General features: G+C 36.2%; 3 protein-coding genes across 13 annotated transcripts; 1 reads left to right on the plus strand and 2 right to left on the minus strand.

Annotated features, from left to right (window-relative positions):
• Positions 1 to 1,900: 1,900 nt before the first annotated feature.
• On the minus strand, positions 1,901 to 3,480 carry LOC113659119 (myeloid-associated differentiation marker homolog). Its single transcript, XM_027171701.2, has one exon. It carries the CDS (start codon positions 3,156 to 3,158, stop codon positions 2,322 to 2,324), a length of 837 nt encoding a protein of 278 aa, XP_027027502.1. The 5' UTR covers positions 3,159 to 3,480; the 3' UTR covers positions 1,901 to 2,321.
• A 1,389-nt stretch (positions 3,481 to 4,869) lies between these two features.
• On the plus strand, positions 4,870 to 6,455 carry mettl23 (methyltransferase like 23). 4 transcript variants are annotated; one of them, XM_027171686.2, is made up of 5 exons: positions 4,871 to 5,043; positions 5,125 to 5,229; positions 5,628 to 5,865; positions 5,946 to 6,030; positions 6,221 to 6,455. In XM_027171686.2, exons 1-5 carry the CDS (start codon positions 4,933 to 4,935, stop codon positions 6,267 to 6,269), a joined length of 588 nt encoding a protein of 195 aa, XP_027027487.1. In that variant the 5' UTR covers positions 4,871 to 4,932; the 3' UTR covers positions 6,270 to 6,455. The 4 variants fall into 4 exon arrangements, with proteins under 4 accessions (XP_027027486.1, XP_027027487.1, XP_027027483.1 ...); XM_027171682.2 differs by having other exon boundaries at positions 4,873 to 5,043; positions 5,125 to 5,220; positions 6,216 to 6,455; XM_027171681.2 differs by having other exon boundaries at positions 4,876 to 5,043; positions 6,216 to 6,455.
• A 1,943-nt stretch (positions 6,456 to 8,398) lies between these two features.
• mfsd11 (major facilitator superfamily domain containing 11) lies at positions 8,399 to 17,923 on the minus strand. 8 transcript variants are annotated; one of them, XM_047801067.1, is made up of 18 exons: positions 17,485 to 17,923; positions 16,109 to 16,199; positions 15,708 to 15,800; positions 15,362 to 15,441; positions 14,895 to 15,049; positions 14,659 to 14,714; positions 14,300 to 14,407; positions 14,127 to 14,206; positions 13,942 to 14,038; positions 13,760 to 13,818; positions 13,500 to 13,656; positions 13,351 to 13,391; positions 13,195 to 13,260; positions 12,183 to 12,308; positions 11,937 to 12,108; positions 11,701 to 11,836; positions 9,982 to 10,040; positions 8,937 to 9,090 (listed from the first exon to the last, which is right to left on the minus strand). In XM_047801067.1, the coding sequence occupies exons 3-17, from the start codon at positions 15,728 to 15,730 to the stop codon at positions 9,990 to 9,992; spliced, it is 1,407 nt and encodes a 468-aa protein (XP_047657023.1). In that variant the 5' UTR covers positions 15,731 to 15,800; positions 16,109 to 16,199; positions 17,485 to 17,923; the 3' UTR covers positions 8,937 to 9,090; positions 9,982 to 9,989. The 8 variants fall into 8 exon arrangements, with proteins under 8 accessions (XP_027027655.1, XP_027027658.1, XP_027027656.1 ...); XM_027171854.2 differs by lacking the exon at positions 9,982 to 10,040 and having other exon boundaries at positions 8,399 to 9,090; positions 17,485 to 17,919; XM_027171857.2 differs by lacking the exon at positions 9,982 to 10,040 and having other exon boundaries at positions 8,399 to 9,090; positions 14,895 to 15,020; positions 17,485 to 17,918.
• Positions 17,924 to 19,276: the final 1,353 nt, after the last annotated feature.

Raw genomic sequence — 19,276 nt, forward strand, 5'->3', positions numbered from 1 at the left:
TTGCAAATACCTTTTGGACCATATTAAAATATTTTATAATGGGAAAATTATTTACCTTTCTCTACTATTACTGCATTTTCCGGGTCATTGAGTTTACAGATAAGTCATTGTGGTGCAGAAAACAATCATTAGCTTACTGCATCCAAACCAGCTTCTATACACTACTTATATCTCAAAACCAGGTAAGCAACACTTCTGGCAGTGTGTATACTCCTTCCCTACAAATAAACAGAGCTTCCCCCCTCTGTTTTTTTATTTATTACTCGATAACGATGTTGATGGACAGCTTTTTGAATACCCAGAAATGCAGGGGTTCTTCGGTGCATAAAATAGTTGGGTCACTGATCTACCATTGAACCTCAACTGTGCCGTCTGCAGTTAAAACACGAACATATACAGTTTACCTTTCTTCAGCTTGTGTCCTTTACACATTCCTTGAAAGTATTAAGCTGGTGCCTCTCATCTGACTTTGTGAAAACATACAACTCTGTGTCATCTACATAACAGTAGAAGCTTAATACTTCCAGTGTTGTCTCTGTATGAGGCCTAAAGGTTGAATGATACATTTCAAGAAGTTTGTGCATAGGAATATTGTGTTAGTATAAGAACTAAAATATGTAAAAACATCTGGGTTAACGTGTAATGCCAAGATTATCATTATCAAGTGACATCTTTTTCTCTGCCATTTAATGCTACATACTCATTTGGATTAATTCATATTTCTATTAAATATGCTACATTAAATTACCTGATCAGTAATAATTACATTAAGAATAAGCACTTTCGTCCTGATCTGAGACCTGGCATCATGTTAATCGGGTTATTAAAATAAGTCTTTATTGTTTCTACATCTTTTTTGTTAGCTCAGGGAACGTACAGTACACAGTGTCAATATTGTAAAACCTGAGTGATGACTCATTGCAGCTAGCAGATGATTGGTTTACCCTCCTTGTCATACCTGGCATTGGATTGTTACTGATTAACTAGGACTGTTCTGAGATGTGCTATGCTTCCTTTTTGGTAGGCAGGCATGTTGATATATGAATAAAACAACACTTGATACCCTGTAGATGGATTTATTTTACTTGTCATTAACAGTAATGACATATACAGAAATAAAACCCAGCCTACTACTTCCTAGACTATACATATAAATAAACTTGATTTTAAAAAATTATAAAATTAGAATATAAATAAGAAACAATAGAACATGATGTGCAGTATGTCACATGTAGTAGGAGTGGAACATGATGTGCAATGAAAGTGATGTACGAAACAGTCGAGAGTTAACAGTCAAGAAGTTGCAACTTTGCCTGGGTTTAGGCATCAGAATACGGAAGCAGTTGCCTTATCACAGTAGACTGATATGGTTACCAGAGTGGGTGGTACCTTTGGTGGTTTTAGCAACATTGGTAATTTAGAGTAGATTAGATGTAGTACATAAACAGTGCTAAGGGGAAGAAGTGATTCTTTTTAGAAAGACTTTGATTGCTTGTGGTATCTATTTAAAGAAACATGTAGGTAAGCAACACTTCCCAGTACACATGTTTTTGGATTCTACAGTGCTTACAGGAGCTAGTAAGTTTGACCACCTCACTCAATCCTATCCGAGTTACACTGGCTTCCTATTAAAATTTCACATTCACTACAACTTACTTGAAATGAATCATTGCACAACTTATCTCCACAGTATCAGTATCCAAAAGTTGTTCTGTTTCTTTGTTCTATTATTTCAATATTGTTTACAACTTACAGCTTTGTGCCTAGTTTACTTACTTTATTGCCTTGCTATGCATGATTAAGGCCATTTTAATTCTGAAAAATACTATACAAATGATGTGCACACACCCACACCCACACCCAGATTAATACATAACCAAAATACTTGCATAATAAAATGTTATTTTTTTATTTATTTTTTTATTTTCGAATTATATTCTTATGATTTATGTTGTACAATACACCAGAATGAAAATCATAAGAAAATTATGATTTTCCAGCCTAGCTCCTGTGAGCAAAATATAATCATAAGAAAGAAAGAAAGAAAGAAAGAAAGAAAGAAAGAAAGAAAGAAAGAAAGAAAGAAAGAAACAAAGAAACAAAGAAACAAAGAAAGAAAGAAGTTTGACAATCTATGTATGTTTTTTCTGGGGGTTTTTGTGTTTGTTAATTAAAAATATGTAGCCTGTTAAAATATTTTTTACAAACAGCTGGCTACTCGATTCAACATTTTGATATACTGAAATAATTTCACTGCACTTTATTTTTTTTTACTGCACAATTTATTGTGCTTAAAATGTTACCATTACATTTGTCTTCTTTTATGCAGTTGTGATGAATACAAGGTGGATTGAGTAGCATGTATCCACAATATAGACAATGAGGTTTACGCAGGACATAAAGGACACTACCACTTGTTTGTCCCAATAACAGTGGTTGCAGTTTGAAGGTCTTGGATTATCCCGGAAACTGTAAAGAGGCCATAAGACTACTACTGTCATGTACATAATAACAGCAAGTACATTGTAACCAGTAAGGACTTTGTCAAATGGAAAGGGGCACAAAGCAAGCAGTCTGCAGATTGTGAGGATGATAATGAGGAGGGCAAAAATGAAACAGAGTGAGTAAACAGCAACACACCACTCCAGGGCCGCCCCTTTGACTTTTTCAAGGGAGATGAAGATGATGCAGGCAACAAAAGCTTCAAGAACTTTCATCAAGCCTGGAACTGTTGATAGGAAACCACTGATCTCACCAGGTCGTGCCCGAGTCAGACCTACCTCCATAGTGTATGCAATAAAACACAGGCAGGATATGACAGTAGCAGCAATTTGACGAGAACAAGATGAACATACAAAGAAGGTGGGGTAGATGATTGAGGCAGCCAAAATCATTAGTGTAGCCAGCATAGCAAATGCAGTAGTGAAGTCATCCCAGGAGATGGGTACCCTTAGGTGGAGACTAGTGAATTCCATTATAAGGATTAAAAGAGTCATAAAGCAGCAGAAGCACCAAGAAAACATGCACCAGGCCCAGTATGATGAGCCAATGTATTCCACAGAGGCCACCAGACTGAAGACGACACATGTCAGCACAACTTCCACCATCCGTACAATGCCAACAGGCACGGTCAGAGAACGAGTGTTAAGTGGATCCATGATGAATTAAATGTCCTTGAAAAATGTTGTCCTTCGTAATATTGGGTGATGTAAACGATGTAAAGTTCCTCTCACGATTTAAGTCAGACTTTTTACCTTGGTTTACTGTTTATAAATCTATTCTCACTTTTTTCCTTTTTTAAATCATCTGTCTTTTCTTGGTGACTTGGCTCGGTGTCTCTCCTTTGTGCCTTGCTGCAAATCTTTCTAGAAAGAATGATCTGTATCGATATCCAGAATGGGAAGTCATATTAGCCACTCCCTCTGACTGATACCTTATCAGACATTGTTCAGCAAAAGTACTGTTTGTATGTGTCCACACAATAAAATGTTTCCTTGTGCTCTTTTAGTGCCTGTCAGTTATGAATGAAGATAAGAACAGGGTGTAGACCTAAAGATTATGATCATAGTCTCCAGCTGCAATTTATGTTATACATATCACTTTTTTATAGACTCAGTTAACGCTAGGCCATCCAAATAATTTTTATTATTAATTATTAATGTTATTTATTTTCTAATTGCATTTTTAATTGCAGCAATACATTTAAGAGGTTGGTTTCCAGACACATATTAAACCTTGTTCTGGTCTAAATGATATTTGTATTCGGTAATCTTTAGTAACATTTTTATACTGGGAACAATGCATTAAAAATTGGAACTGGACCTGTTACTACTTAGTATCTGTCTGTGTAGGCTAGCTATGAATTAGTTTAGAAACACACAATCCTTTCTCTGCACCAGCCACAGTTCATTGCTAGTTAAATACGTTTGGTATAAGTACCTCCTGATCTCCTCTGAGAACTTGCTAATGATGGATGTAAACAGAGGTGTTAACTCTTAGCCACACCCTGTATTGACATGCCTGTCATTCCTTCATGTCCCTGTCTGTTTTTTAGCCTTGTATCCCATACTGCAGAAATAAAATCACATTGTGTGGATTTACATGGCTAACTGTTTATAGTAGCATTTTTTTTAAAATAGTGCACATTCTAATTGAGATTTAGACCTGGCTACCCAAATCTGCCAGCTATATAATTCAATTAAATTTATTTGTATAGCACTTTTAACAATTCCCATTGTCTCAAAGCAGCTTTACAGAAGTATGGAAACAGAAGAGAGACAAAAATAAATAAATGTAATAATAATAATAATAATAATAATAATAATAATAATAATAATAATAATAAGAAGAAGAAGAAGAAGAAGAAGAAGAAGAAGAAGAAGAATTAAAAATAAGGATAAAAATAAATAAGTGAATATATACAATTAAAGTTTAAAATTAATTTTAAAAATATAACTTAAAATGCTATATATATATATATATATATATATATATATATATATATATATATATATATATATATATATATATATATATATATATGTATATTACTACTATATATCTTTCCCTATCCCCAGCAAGGAAAAATAAAAACACCCAGTTAATAATAATAATAATAATAATAATAATAATAATAATAATAATAATAATAATAATAATAATAATAATAATGTAAACACAGCATCCGTCCGGCATCGTCCATGCATTTAAAGTACAAGATCACTGTACAAAGATTGCGGCGGTTTTGACGCATTTTTACTACCCCAAGGTGACATCTAGTGTATGGATATCTTTGTCTTTGCACCACATGTAACATTTGAGCACCACGTGACAATTCATGCCTGTACGTAGTTAAACCACGTGGGTAGGTTCAGCCAACAGAACTGTATTTACAACGTTCGTCATCTTCCTGGTCTCTTATAGGTTTAAAATATGAGTTTACTTACGAGGAAAATAATGAGCAATGTGGACGAATCCGCTAGACCATATTTTATCTACAAAACGTTCACATTTGCGAATGCATTAACAGTGTCTGTCCCAGAGGTAGTGAAAGTGCGAATATGTTATTAATTGTAGTAAGAAGTTGTACGCGTTATCAGATATTGTTTGCATGTTTGACTCCAGGTTCTTGGGTCGCAGTATGGGATGTACGTCTGGCCCTGTGCAGTGGTTTTGGCTCAGTATGTGTGGACTATGAGAGAGAAAATACAAAGGAAAAAAGTACTCGAGGTTAAGTTTTTAAAATATTAATCTAAAAGTGAATGAATTAAAAAGTTATATTAAATGCATATGTGAAAACAGGGTTGTCAATTTTAATTACGTTCAGCGTACTGCTAAAGGTAGTCAGTGGGCGTTCCTACTGGTAGTAATGACGTTTTCAGCACAATGGCCTTTTAATTGTTACAGGTTTTGTCACAAAATTCACTAGATAGTAACCTAAAGCATAAACACTAGACTGTACTTTAAATTGACATTTAACGTTTAGATTTGCTGTATCTTTAAAATGAACACTGAAACCTACACATTTGAGATTCACCGCTTATGTGTATCCGAATGGTCTTAAATGTTGTAAAGTGCATTTAACATTTCAGATTTTGCATAACTTCTAGTTCTTATATATATCATAGCTAGGTGCTGGGGTGAGTTTGCCAGGAATTGTGGCTGCTAAATGTGGAGCTGATGTGACTCTGTCAGACAGCGCTGAACTTCCGCTGTGTCTGGAACACAGCAGGCGCTGTTGTGAGCATAATGATCTGCCTGGAGTGCCTGTGGTTGGTCTCACCTGGGGAGAGATAACACCAGAGCTGAGGTCTCTACAACCTGTAGATATTATACTGGGATCAGATGTTTTCTATGAACCTGAAGGTGAACCTGACTCGTTTAATGTTGTTTTCTTCCTTGTAAGTCTTGCCTTACCAAACACCTCTCATTTTTTCTTTCAACAGATTTTGAAGCTGTACTTGTAACAATCTCCTTTCTTCTAAGGCGAAACCCTTCTGGTCAGTTCTGGACCACATATCAAGAAAGAAGGTATCAGTCCCAATTAATTTTAAACCTATTGCAATTAATGAAAAAACTCATAACTATGGAATGTTCTGTTATTCATGACATAAATGTTCAATAAAGACATCAGTCAGTTTTTATTGACTTGCTATTAAAGAACATTGGTGTTGGGGAGGTGACTGTCAATGATTAATTAAAAAAAAATTTTTCAGCTCAGATTGGACTATAGAAACTTTGGTGAACAAATGGAACCTTCAGTGCACTGATGTATCTTTGGATGTATTTCATGCAAACAAAAAACATCTAGCTGGATCTACTCTGCCTGGAAATCATTCAATACAAATGATGATTGTAACAGCACAGACCATGATGTAATAATGTATTTGTTTGTAATTATAATGTTGGTTGAATATATATATATCAAAATAATAAAATCTGAGACATCAAAACCATATTAAAAGCTTGTGCCTCTGCTTTCTGTTCTTGGCTGACAGAACTGGAACCTGACGTAATCGTAGTTTTCTGCTGTTGTAGCCCATTTGCCTCAAAGATTAAAGTGTAGTAAATTCTGAGATGTAGAGTGGTTATTACTGTAGCCTTTCTCTCAACACAAACTAGTTTGGCTATTCTCTGTGGACTTCTCATCAAAAATGTGTTTCCATCCACAGAACTGCTGCTTACTATCTGTTCAACTTACTTGGTTTCAGTAAAATTGCACCATTCTGACTAAATTGTAGGGTTAGGGGAATCTTCTATAGCATTCACAATCATGCTGAGTTCACTGAGATCACATTACTGTTCATATTCTGATGGTTGATGTGAACATTACCTGGTCTTTTGGGGATGTTTCTGCATGATTTTAGGCAGTGCATTGCTGCCACATACTTGTCTAATTAGATGTGATGAATGAGTAGGTGTAAGGAAAAAGAATCAATTTAAAAAAAACAACTGAAATTCAACTAGTTGAATATAGCTACCAAGCTATATTCTCATTGCTAACAGTCTGTCTAATGTGGTTCACAGAAAGACAAACACACGACTAAGGACTTAATAACTATTTAATTCCACAAGTGTAAAATTGGCATTTTTCTACTACTGTGCCAGCACAGCCATTATGTAGAGAGCAAACAGCTTGTATTTGACACTTTTGCAATATGCTTATTCAGATTGACCCAGTTTATGTTGTCCTTTTCAAGGTGCATCCAATCCAACATACGTGCCATTGCAAAGAATGAATATTTGGTGTGACCACTCTTTGGCTTCAAACCAGCATCTTGCACACTTTGTACACTTGCACAAAGTTAGGGAGTTTGTGGTATCAAAGTCAGGTGTATGATTAGCCAATTATACCAGCAGGTGCTAATGATCATCAATTTCATATGCAGGTTGAACACAGTCATTAACTTGAACATCAAAGATGTCCAAGCTGTGCCATCAATAAAGAACTGGATTGCTCCAGTGGGGAAGCGGGGTGCAGAAAAATGGCAGCAGGTGATCTTGATGAGTCAAAATGTGAAATATTTGGCTGTAGTAGGATGAAAGTTGTTTGCCAAAGGGCTGAAGAGCAGTAATGAGTGTCTGAAGGCAACATGAAGCGTGGTGGAGGTTCTTTGCAAGTTTGGGCCTGCATTTCTGCAAATTTGGTCAGTATTTATGGTGTCCTTATGCTGAGAAATACAGCATACACTACTAGCAGGGAGGCATCTGACTAGCCCCAAATTTATTCTGAGGACAACAACCCAACATACAGCCAATGCCACTAAGAGCACTTTCTTCATTGAAGAGAACAAGGAGTCCTGAAAGTAATGGTTTGGCACTCACACAGTCTGTCTGGGATTACATGATGAGACAAAGATTTGAGGCAGCCTACATCCACAGAAGATATGTGTATAAATGTAACACAGAAAATTCATTTCATTTTTATCATATCATCTTTATGGTTTATAGAACACCTACCCTATCAATCATTCAACATCCATTAATCTGCCCTAATTTAATGATGAATCTGTTATACAGTATACAGTGCATCTCAGTAATCAAAGATGTCTTGTAGCACATGTCCTTAGTTCACATTTACCTCCCCATCTATACTTGCAACTGCACTGCAAATGAAGGTACTGCTTTGACAAATGATATTTGTGTCAAATTACAATTCATGATAGACTGTTTTTCAAGAGGAAATTCACATATAATTTTGTCATTCATACCTGGAGAAGTGTCATATAGGTTTGCACATTCATACATCGTTGAACCTTAACCTATTTAATTATCATCAAACACATCGGCTGTAAGTACGAATAACACTGAAGATATGTGCTTTGCATAAACATTACATGATTATAATATGCACAGTGGCTAAAAATATTAATAAGTGAAAAAATACAAAGACAAAAAGTAAAACTTTAATGGTTTAATGTTTCTCAATGCAATTTTGCATTGGAAGCTTATTGATTTTGAGAGAGGATTATAATTAAAATATATAATTAAAGGGTATTCTTTGGAAATTCCTCTATCTATAAGGAATTGCTAGGCTGCAATTTGATTGTGTTCAGGCAATTGTCATACAGCATTATCTGGTTCTGTTGATAATTCCCGACAGTGCTTGAATTATGTCTGAAATAATTTTTCAGCTTATGTAGTATCACATTTTTGAGTGGTGCACTCGACCAACCCCTCCCTTTTAAAATTAGAACTAAATTACCACAAAAGCAAACAGTGATTTTAATGGCTTATATATTGAGTATTAAAAAGAGACAAAAAAGACACATTTCAGAGAGATGAGTGAGCCAAAAAAGAGAACAACACAACATTCTGCAGTACTACTCATTCCACACCAGTCCTGGGGATTCAGCAAGATGCAGGAAAAGCTGAAAAGGAGGGCACAAAGGAAGTCTTCTGGTTCCAAATTCTCTCTGACTCCAGGCATTAGATGCTGTCATAATCTGAGTTTCGTCCGCAGTTGACCACCCTCCATTCAGCCACAAAGAAAGAAAGGGTGCCAGTAAAGCCCACCAGTACCATAATGAGCAGTTGCCAGTATAGCTGGAGATAATTACTGTAGAAGAAGGCTAGGGCTGCAGCAATGGACTGCAGAGAGCATGGGGATAAGAACACATGGTTTTCCATTACAAAGAAGAAAATATTTTTAAAAAGAGTCAAAAGTAGTAATTTTTAATACTATACAAATGCTTGATCATTTAAAATATATATAAATAATAATATTTATATTGTTGTATATTTGTAATTCTATTATATATATTCATTCATTCATCTATCTATCTATCTTAATTATTCCATTATAATCTTCAATTATCAGCAAAGGGCCATTGCAGACCATGAAGTTCATTTGATGTTTAATTGCAGACCAAGATCAACCAATTAAACAAGTGCATCAGGTCCACTGTGCAGATAGACAGAAGTCTCCTGCATTTTAAAGCTAAGTATATAAAAATTTGGACAGTCAAAGTTGCAGTTATTTTAGCCTTCTACCACACTATACTGTACACCGATCAGCCATATTAAAACCACCTATATAATAATTTGTTTGTCTGCATTGTGCTTGTAAAATAGCTCGAACCCTCTGAGTCATGGGCTCCACAAGACCTCAAGGTGTGCTGTTGTACCTTGCACCAGATCCTTGCAAGATACTTGAACAAGTCCTGGTGGGGCTGCCAGTGATTGGATTGTTTGTCCAGCATATTCAACAAATGCTCAATTGGATTCAGATTTGGAGAATTTGGAGGCCAAGTTAACACCTTGAACATGCCACGTTCGGTAAACCATTGCTGAAAAAATTTGCAGTGTGGCAGGGCTTTCCTTTTGAAAGTGGCCACTAACATTAGGGAATTCCATTACCATGAAGGTGTATATATTATGTTTAGGTACATGTTGGGTATATGCTACAGTGTCCAAGTAGCAGCCACAAGATTGCTAGGACCCAAGGTTTCATACAGCATCAAACTTTCTCCACCGGCTTGCCTGTTTTCTTATGGTGCATCTTGGTACCAGCTCTTCTTCAGCAGGGATGTGATTTTTCCCTATAAATATGTATTTCCATATTTTACAATATGGGATGCATGACCCATTGAACTGTGTAATTCAGACACAAACAACATTCAACACATTTCTAGTCTGAATTGAGTAATTATAAGGGTATTTATTTTATGTGGCTAAAAGTGAAATATTTCAGGGAAGCTTAGTGAAAAATAAATAATGGGAGCGATAATTTTTTGTCCGTTGCTGACCACATGTCTGCCCAGGTAAGCAACGCACATGCACCCGTACATCCACACAATGTAAGGTTATTCATCATGCCAGGCTACCTTTATGGGGTCAGAATTGTTTCATTATTCTGAATAAATACACTATGACAAATACACACAAATAAATATAAAGAGTTTCACAAATATTTTTACAAATTTCACAAAAAGAAATGAAATTCACAAATAAATAAAATAGGATTTGCAAATAAAAAAATTTATAAATTGTATTTATTTGCGAATTGCTCATTTGTGAATCGCGTTCTGTGCATTTGTGAATCACTGCACGCGTTTGTGAATCGCGTTCTGTGCATTTGTGGATTGCGTTCTGTGCATTTGTGAATTTGAAACATTTCTAACGCCAAGACGTGCACAAGAATCCACAAATAGGCGCTGACCAATCGTGGCACGGTCTACCTCAAACCAATCACGTTCTGATTTACTCGCACTATCACAGTGTAATATGTACTGCAAAATACGATTAAAAAAAAAAACAAATAAAAAACTTTTGTTGCAGATTCGAGCCCAATCTGGTAACTCTGTATGGATTGTAGCCAGCACTAAGGGTTAGTTCAATTCTGCTTTCTTTGGAAACGATTTCATCATCAATGGGTCCAGTGGTAGTGTGAAGAGCGAGTAAATCAGAACGTGATTGGCTGGAGTAGACGGTGGGCGGAGTCCACCTATTTGTGGATTCTTGCACGTCTTGACGTTAGAAATGTTTCAAATCCACAAATGCACAGAATGCAATCCACAAATGCGTGCAGTGATTCACAAATGCACAGAACGCGATTCACAAATGAGCAGGAAGCAATTCGCAAATAAATACAATTTATAAATATTTTTTTTATTTGCAAATCCCATTTTATTTATTTGTGAATTTCATTTCTTTTTGTGAAATTTGTAAAAATATTTGTGAAACTCTTTATATTTATTTGTGGATCATAGTGTATTTATTCAGAATAATGAAACAATTCTGACCCCATAGAAACCGGAGTACCGGGAGGAAACCCCGAGGCACGGGGAGGACATGCAAACTCCGCACACACAAGGAAGAGGCAGGAATCGAACCCCAACCCTGGAGGTGTGAGGCGAACGTGCTAACCACTAGCCACTGAATCATAAAAAAGTCCACTAGCCACCAAGCATAAAAAAGTCTGCCCAGCAGCAATCTGGGGACTCAGTGATTGACCTGGTATTTATGTAAGTAGTTTTAGATCCAATAATAAATAATACACAGAATAACAAAACCTAATATACACATCACTTTGATGTGATCATATACTGCTTGTATAAAACTTGTTAGTTTACCAAATAACTAATGAATATCTAATTATTGTTAAATGCCAAATACCTATTACAAGCACAAATAAATAAACAAATAAATAAATAAATACATTTAACAACAACATACAAACATTAAACTGCTGTGTTTTACCTGTACAAACTTGAAAACAGCAAATGCTGGGGCACTGTCTTCACGAAATATAAATCCCACAATGCTCAGCAGTTGTGTGTTGAAACAGCTATCACCGAGCCCAAGCAGAAAACTGCAGAACAATGCCAACCCGATGCTGATTCCAGGGAAAACGTGAAATGATAAACACAAAATCAAATACAAATCAAGATAAGTGGACAAACCAACAGCAAGGCACTCTTGTTATTCTGTATTACCTGGGAGTGATGAAGCCTTGCAGTTGTGTGCCCTCCTCTGGGGCCAAGGGAGCATCACTGGCTATGTTCAGGAATATTAGGTAGAAGGCCAAAATATGGGTGACCAATCCCAAAAACACCACAGGGTTCCTTCCATACTTGCACTGGTTCAGCATTCCAAACACAGACCCACCTGATCAAAGAAATATCATTATGCCTTTTTCTGTCAAAACACAGCCTTATCAAAACACAATCACAGAATCTTACCAAGTATTTCGCCAACACCAATAAAAATTCCAGCAAGGCCAATTAGACTTTTGGCATCATCACCAAAGCGAGTCATGGCTCCAACACATGTCCCATAAACACCACTGTAAAAAGTCAGTTCCAGCCCTGTAAAGGAAAAAACATCCTTTACCTTCTTGGTTTGTGAAGGTGGACTGCATTCTCTATTCATGCAACCATTACTGTGGTAAATTGCATTTATGCTCAGGGTCTCATCATGAACCCTGCATCATTTACATTTATAACATTTTAGCATCATTGTTGCAAAACAGTCCCGAACCCTAATGCAACATCAGGGAAAGAAAAAGTGTCAAACATTAATGTCCTTGTAAACTGAGAGCAATTTTAGTGAAAAAGAAAATTCTTGATTTGTTTCAAAATTTCTTTAAGTCCAAATCTTGCTATAACCCATATAGACATTAATTTTATGACAAAAAAGTTCTTCTGGAAAGGGATTTTTAATGTAAAATGTAATAATCTAACTGTCTAGGAACGAGTATTGGACGTCCACTGAGCTGAGGCCGACTCTAAGAATCCTGAGACATCACCAGTTAGACTCTGTGATACCAAGGAGATCCGAAGTCCATGATCCTTACACCAATACAACATTTAACTGACTGTATATTACAATCACGCCCCAGTGTCACCCATATGAGGATGGGTTCCCCCTTGAGTCCGGTTCCTCTCAAGGTTTCTTCCTTTACCAATTTAAGGGAGTTTTTCCTTGCCGCTGCTGCCTGAGTCACCTCAGACTTGCTCATAGGGGAATAAATACATACACATTGTGAACTATATATATCTAATAATAATCTAGAATTTTTATTCTGTTAACTCTTATTTCTTTTATTATTCATTATTTCCTTTATCATTAATTATGTTTACCTTCTGCTCTATGTTTATGTTCTGTAAAGCTGCTTTGAGACAATGTCTATTGTAAAAAGCGCTATACAAATAAACTTGAATTGAATTGAATTGATTTGAGTATTGGGTTTACCTGTGTATGCGATGGATATGCTTAGCAGCAACATTTCTTTGGTCATGGCCAGCTGAATGGATTTCTCTGTTAACACAACATTCATTTGTACTTAAAACTAGTTAGCCGGGTTTAAATGAGTGTTTTAAAGTATTTTACAGCAGCACAGAAACTTACTGAATGCCACCAGTGCCTGAGCACCTAGACCCTGGGGTGCTCTGGGTAAAAACACAAACATTGAGATATCTTTGTCTTTACTGAATATTAAGCATGAACTATTTAAAGCATTTTTTGCCAATACATGGGCTCATGGTTTCCACACTCACATCACAACTGAGTCGCTTTCACAAGCGTCTCCAGGCAGTGGTGATTCAGATCTGTCAGACAGCACAACTGTTACAGGTCGCTGAATGAGGAAGAAAAGGAAGTTTCCAACCAGACTGATGATGGTGAGTGAGATGAACACTGTCTGCCGGTCTTTATCTTAGACACACAGAGAAGTAGGCAGCAACTTTTGAGTATTATTTCTACCTACATATAACTGTACATGTAGTATGAACCACCTGGAAAACATCATAACCCTCACCTGATATGTGAACCTTCCCTTGCCATTCAACATAAATGTATAGATTGCCAAAGAACAAGCTGCAAGAAACAACATAAACACACAAAAAAGTAACCCTCAACTCGTTCCTGCCTAAGATAAATTCATCTATTATATAATGTAATTTCTTATCTAACATATGTAAAACAAAATCACAGAGAGACCTAAACTGAAGCAAAGCCCAGAATATCCCACTGTTCCGTCCAATGGAAGAGTCACTGGAATTGATGGTGAGAAGATTCCCCTGAGCTGTCCACAGCACTGTGTAAAGTAAATAATAAGATTTAAGTGAAAAAGAAGAGGATGCCACAAAGGTTTGTAAAATTGCTTAATAATCATCACACTGTACCTGCAGCTGCAATTCCAACCAAGACTGAAGCAGTGTAGAAACTCCAGGTAAAGGGGTGAATAAACATAGCAATGTATCCACTAAAAAGAGACCATTTTCAGTACAGGAATGAATATGACAGCATGCACTTAATTCAATTAGAAAAACATACATTCTCCTTGTCTTGACCTTACCTATAAATTAGTCCACTGAAAAATAGTGACAACTGAGGTCCAATGACAGCTACCACTGAAGGGGCAATTAAGTTTGATGCAGAGAAAACTCCATAGATAATAGCCATGCTATCAAAAAGCAATTAAGTTAATATTAGTGTGAAAACAGTGTCATGTCTTGTAACATCTGTGTGTGATCTCCCAGACAAAATGACCAGTGAATTGCCAGGATTTAAATTCTTGGAAATAAATCCTGAGATTCCTTAAATTATATATTCCATAAAGAGTTGGAAGAAGAATCGCATGATTTTTACTACAAAAGAAAATAAACTCACAGCAATACAAACAAGCCAAAAAATATATTTTTGCAAACATAATACCTTGTGTACCCACTTCCATGGAATTCCGTGCTATTATAACTTCTAATCACAGTTTGCTGTAAAAAGACCAAACACAATTAACACAATATACTGTATATATTGTGCCTTTTCAAAATATAACATTTCAAAATATGTAGAAAAGTATAGTAAAGTAAAGGAATAACAAATAATGAGTTTTATTTACACTGAAAATATTTTAAAATAAGATTTAAAATAGAAACAATTTTTTCTCGTACTTCAATGTTTCCACAGGTCTGGAAGGCAGTGAACATTAACATAAAGCTAAGACCCAATACAATTATGTTTAACAGTGATTTGATTTCTGGCCTCATCTTGGTGTGATATCCTTTCTTTACAGCACCCTGAAAAGCACAAAGATAGCAGGTGACTGCTGTAAGACAACCATGTTAATAGTTTCTCAAATGCTGCACAATGAGCTTTAGACAGATGATGAAAAACCTGGGTTTGTGTGTTATAAAGATACTTTGATACAGGGGAACACCTTGTAAGACAGTTTTAACAAGTGAAAGTCTGAAGGATAACAAATGTACCAGGCATTCCCATCAGGACAGAACTACACTTGTAGCAAAGGAAAGAACATAATATATGCTGCTTCACCATACTCCGTATTCACCCTGCAAATACAACTAGCTATCTACTCTGTCTTAAGAGAAAATACAAGGAAAGGTACCCACACACTCACCTCGTTTGTCTAGACAGAGAAAATCTTTGGGAGGGTTTTGTATGCGCCCACACTTGCTGACCTGTTCGTCCTCCCTAGGGCTGCAATTAATAATTACAATTAATATAACACTTACACAGCAGACATTTACATACCATAGGCAAACAAAACAAATAGTAGAAACAGTTAGCAGAGTTAATGCAAAGCTAAGCACAGACACTTAGAACAGAAGCATATCAAAGAATACAAATTTAAGCACTGAGAGAAAACAAAAGCAGAGCGATAAGGTAATAAACTGTGTATGTGTGTGTGGGTGTGAGAAAGAGAGAGTGGCAAAGGGCAAGCTCAACATCACTGCCATGCTCACTTTAAAGATAGGACTCCTCCCATTTCAGGTGCATCCCCATGATCAACTGGCGACAAAGATGACTAACACTCAGTCCACCAATCGGGCAGAGAGCTGCAGAGAAATGGAGAGGTAAAGACAGATGAAAAGAGCAAGCAAAAGAATAAAAGAAGACAACAAGCAGACTTACTAATGCTTATGAAAGTAATACACCCACCTGAATAGACCAAACAGGTTTGTGAATACCTATATACACATTATTTACCAGGCTTGTGAAATTGATGATAGTTATAATAAGTTATGAGAAGTTATAGTTTTGCAATATGACTAACCATTGCAAAAGTCTCTGGTTCTGGTTGTACAAGTGAGATAAATGTACTAGAGTTTTATGCACTAGAAACAATAGTTCATGCATTTGTTACCTATAGGTTGGATTACTGTAATGCTTTACTGTCTGGATTTTCCAGTAGGAGCATAAACAAGCTCCAGTTTGTCCAGAATGCAGCTGGAGTCCTAAATGGAACCAGAAGATATGAACACGTCACCCCTATTTTATCATCATTGCACTGGCTCCCAGTCAAGTTTTGCATTGATTATAAAATACTTTTACCAACCTATAAAGCACTTAATGGTCATGCGCCAAAAAGTGTAGGCTATTTGGTAGTACCTCAAATACAATAGGCTACAACAGGGGGCAGAGCCCCGCAGTTATGAAACAGCATTCTAATTAGACACAGACTCAGGGTTTAAGTCCAGGCTAAAAACACATTTGTTTAATCTAGCTTTTTATGAATAGCATTTCTTAGGTAAAAGGAGTAGATCTTGAGGGTTGAACTGGGATGCCTGGTTGCTGTGGGCCAATCTAATGTACAGTTTCAGTCTCTGTCTGTGTGTCTGTGTTTCAACCTGCCACATGCACAGAGGACACAATTTTATTGAGTCAATTTTGTGCTCTTCTATATCCACTTGGTTTGGGTTAGCTAGCAAATCATACTTAAGGACACTGGAACCGACTGTTAGGACAGCTGAAAGGATCATTGGTGTACACATGCCCAACCATCAGGCCTTGAACAACTCTAGAGTAAAGAAACGGGCAGGTAACATCATTACAGACCCCGCTCACCCCGGCCACAACCTGTTTGTACTTCTCCCTTAAGAAAGACACTACACTGTGCACTGCAGTTTTATCTCCCATTTACGGCCTCTTTCTCAAGTACTATGTAAATCCTTACTATTTAAATGTTTAATGCTTTCATGCCAGATATGTATAAATGTATGAATATTACAAAGGCACCTTAAAAACCACAACAACTCCCCTGTGTGTCTGTGCACACTTGGTGAATAAAGCTTATTCTGATTCTGATCCCAAATCAACATAATTATGACATCATTCTTTCACCTCCTCCATGTCGACTCAGAACCAGTTAAAATTCTGGATGTAAACAATGTAATATGAGTCACAATGTAATTTATTAAAAAACAGCAATATGGCAGGAGATTAACCAATACTGTGGTATATTCACAGATAATTACAATAGTTTTAAAAGTACAGTATATTGCTTAAGGTTCCTGTACATTAAAATAAAATATTATCCACTACATTTGGCTAAAGCTATTATTCATCGACTTAAAAAAGATGACAACTAAGCAGCTGAAGGTTGCTTCTGATCTTCACCATTGACACACGTCACTTTATCAACTACATTTGATACTTTCAATCTATAGTGAAAAGTGAAGGGTCACCAAGGACCATTGAAGTTCGTTGTGGCTGTGATTCGCAATTTTTTCAAGCACTTACCTGTGGTAAGATCCTATAGTTATTGTTCAGTTTGCAGGGTCTCAGAACCAGACCCAACAGACGTCCATGTAAATCGACTTTACGTATATTTAAATTATGTGAATCCACCAAACAAACCTGACAATTTCGAACAGTTTTCACGCTGCTAACTAATCATCGGTGCTTCAATGCTGAAATCGTAAAAACTCTGTCATGTGAGGAGTCAGCTGACTTTCAGCAGATCAAGCCGTTTATGGGTAACTGAGTTTTTTTAAGGAGAAGTCTCTATCGGGTGACTTCCAAACAAGGAGCAATGTGTTTCGGTTAAAAACATAAAATGTAGCTATTTAACCAATTTAAAATAATTGTGTCGACGCATTGTTTTTCGTAGTTGTTTGTTCTGTCCTACCACCTTTTTAAGGTTGCCTTTGTGCGAGGGAGCTATGTGTGCGCGTGCGCACTAAATATATTAGGGCAAGCCTAGTCAGGGCGACTTTTGGCACGGGAAGTGGACTATCTGGTTATATAAGAGGCCGGCGAGTTTCTATTATTTTTCTTTAGTCAGACATACGAAGCCGTATATATTATACAGTAGCTGCTTTTAAGTAAAAAAAAAAAAACCACACAGGATAAATAATCCATAATATAATTTTTATTTTAAAAAAAACATATATATATAAATTATATGTTATATATACTGTCCCACACATAACCACTCCCCCTGAATGTGATCACAACATTCAGCACAAACTATCTCTACATAATTAGAAACAAATGTAGTCTTCAAGCGTAATAAACATGTTAGGATATTCTGGTCAACCCTGAAATTTAATAACAAATCAACAGCCCATAGGTGTGTTCTAACTAATGTATAAAAAATGTACTTTAATAAGAGCAGGAATCTGCAGCTGATCAGTAATTTAAAATCTTCAGCTGTTTTTTTCTAACAGGAGTGGAACCCAGTGTGCTCTTTTAATGCAGCACTCAAGGTTTGTTTTTTTTTTTTGTTTGTTTGTTTGTTTGTTTTGTTTTGTTTTTTGTTCTGAGATGCTTTTTTCTGCTCACCATCATTTTTTTCTGTATCTTGTTAGCTTGAACCTACCTGGCCTATTTTCCTCTGACCTCTCCTATTAGCAAGGCATTTCCACAAAAAGAACTGTCACTTAATGTTTTTTCAAAACATTTTGTGTATACACTAGAGACTGTTGTGTTGAATATCCCAGGAGACAAGCAGTTATAGCTATACTCAAAGAAAGTCATATTGCAATCACAGTCAAAATCAATCACATTTTTACCTATTCTGATGGTTGATGTGAGCATAAACTGATGCTGCTGGCCATTACCTGCTCAACATTGCAAAATGCAACAGCAAATTTGGTTAGACATTTACAGAAGTTTAATACACATGTAGAAAAACTGCTGACCAAGTGTTAATAAGTGCTGAACATCATGATAGGCTTATGCAGGGTGTAAATGGGATGTGACTTGCTCTCATGTATTTAGCTCTTATAAGATAAGATACAGCTGCAGGAATGGAAGAAATGTGGTTAGAAAAAAAGTTGTAAGAAACTAAAAATTGTATATTGGGTGAACATCTAAATAAAGTAGCATTTATAGAATGTTGGGGACCTGGGAGAGTAAAATAAACAGTATTGTATGGGTAGCAAAATTGCAGAATCTATTAAACTAAACCAAATAAATTATAAACAATACAGTTTCAATATCGACAATCCCACTTTGGATGTTTATAATGCCTATAATAGACCTTTAATAGACCTTTAATAAACAAAGTGAAGAAACAGAATTCTGACCC

Source organism: Tachysurus fulvidraco, chromosome 15 (genome assembly GCF_022655615.1).
Source record: "Tachysurus fulvidraco isolate hzauxx_2018 chromosome 15, HZAU_PFXX_2.0, whole genome shotgun sequence".
In the NCBI taxonomy this organism is placed as follows: Eukaryota; Metazoa; Chordata; class Actinopteri; order Siluriformes; family Bagridae; genus Tachysurus; species Tachysurus fulvidraco.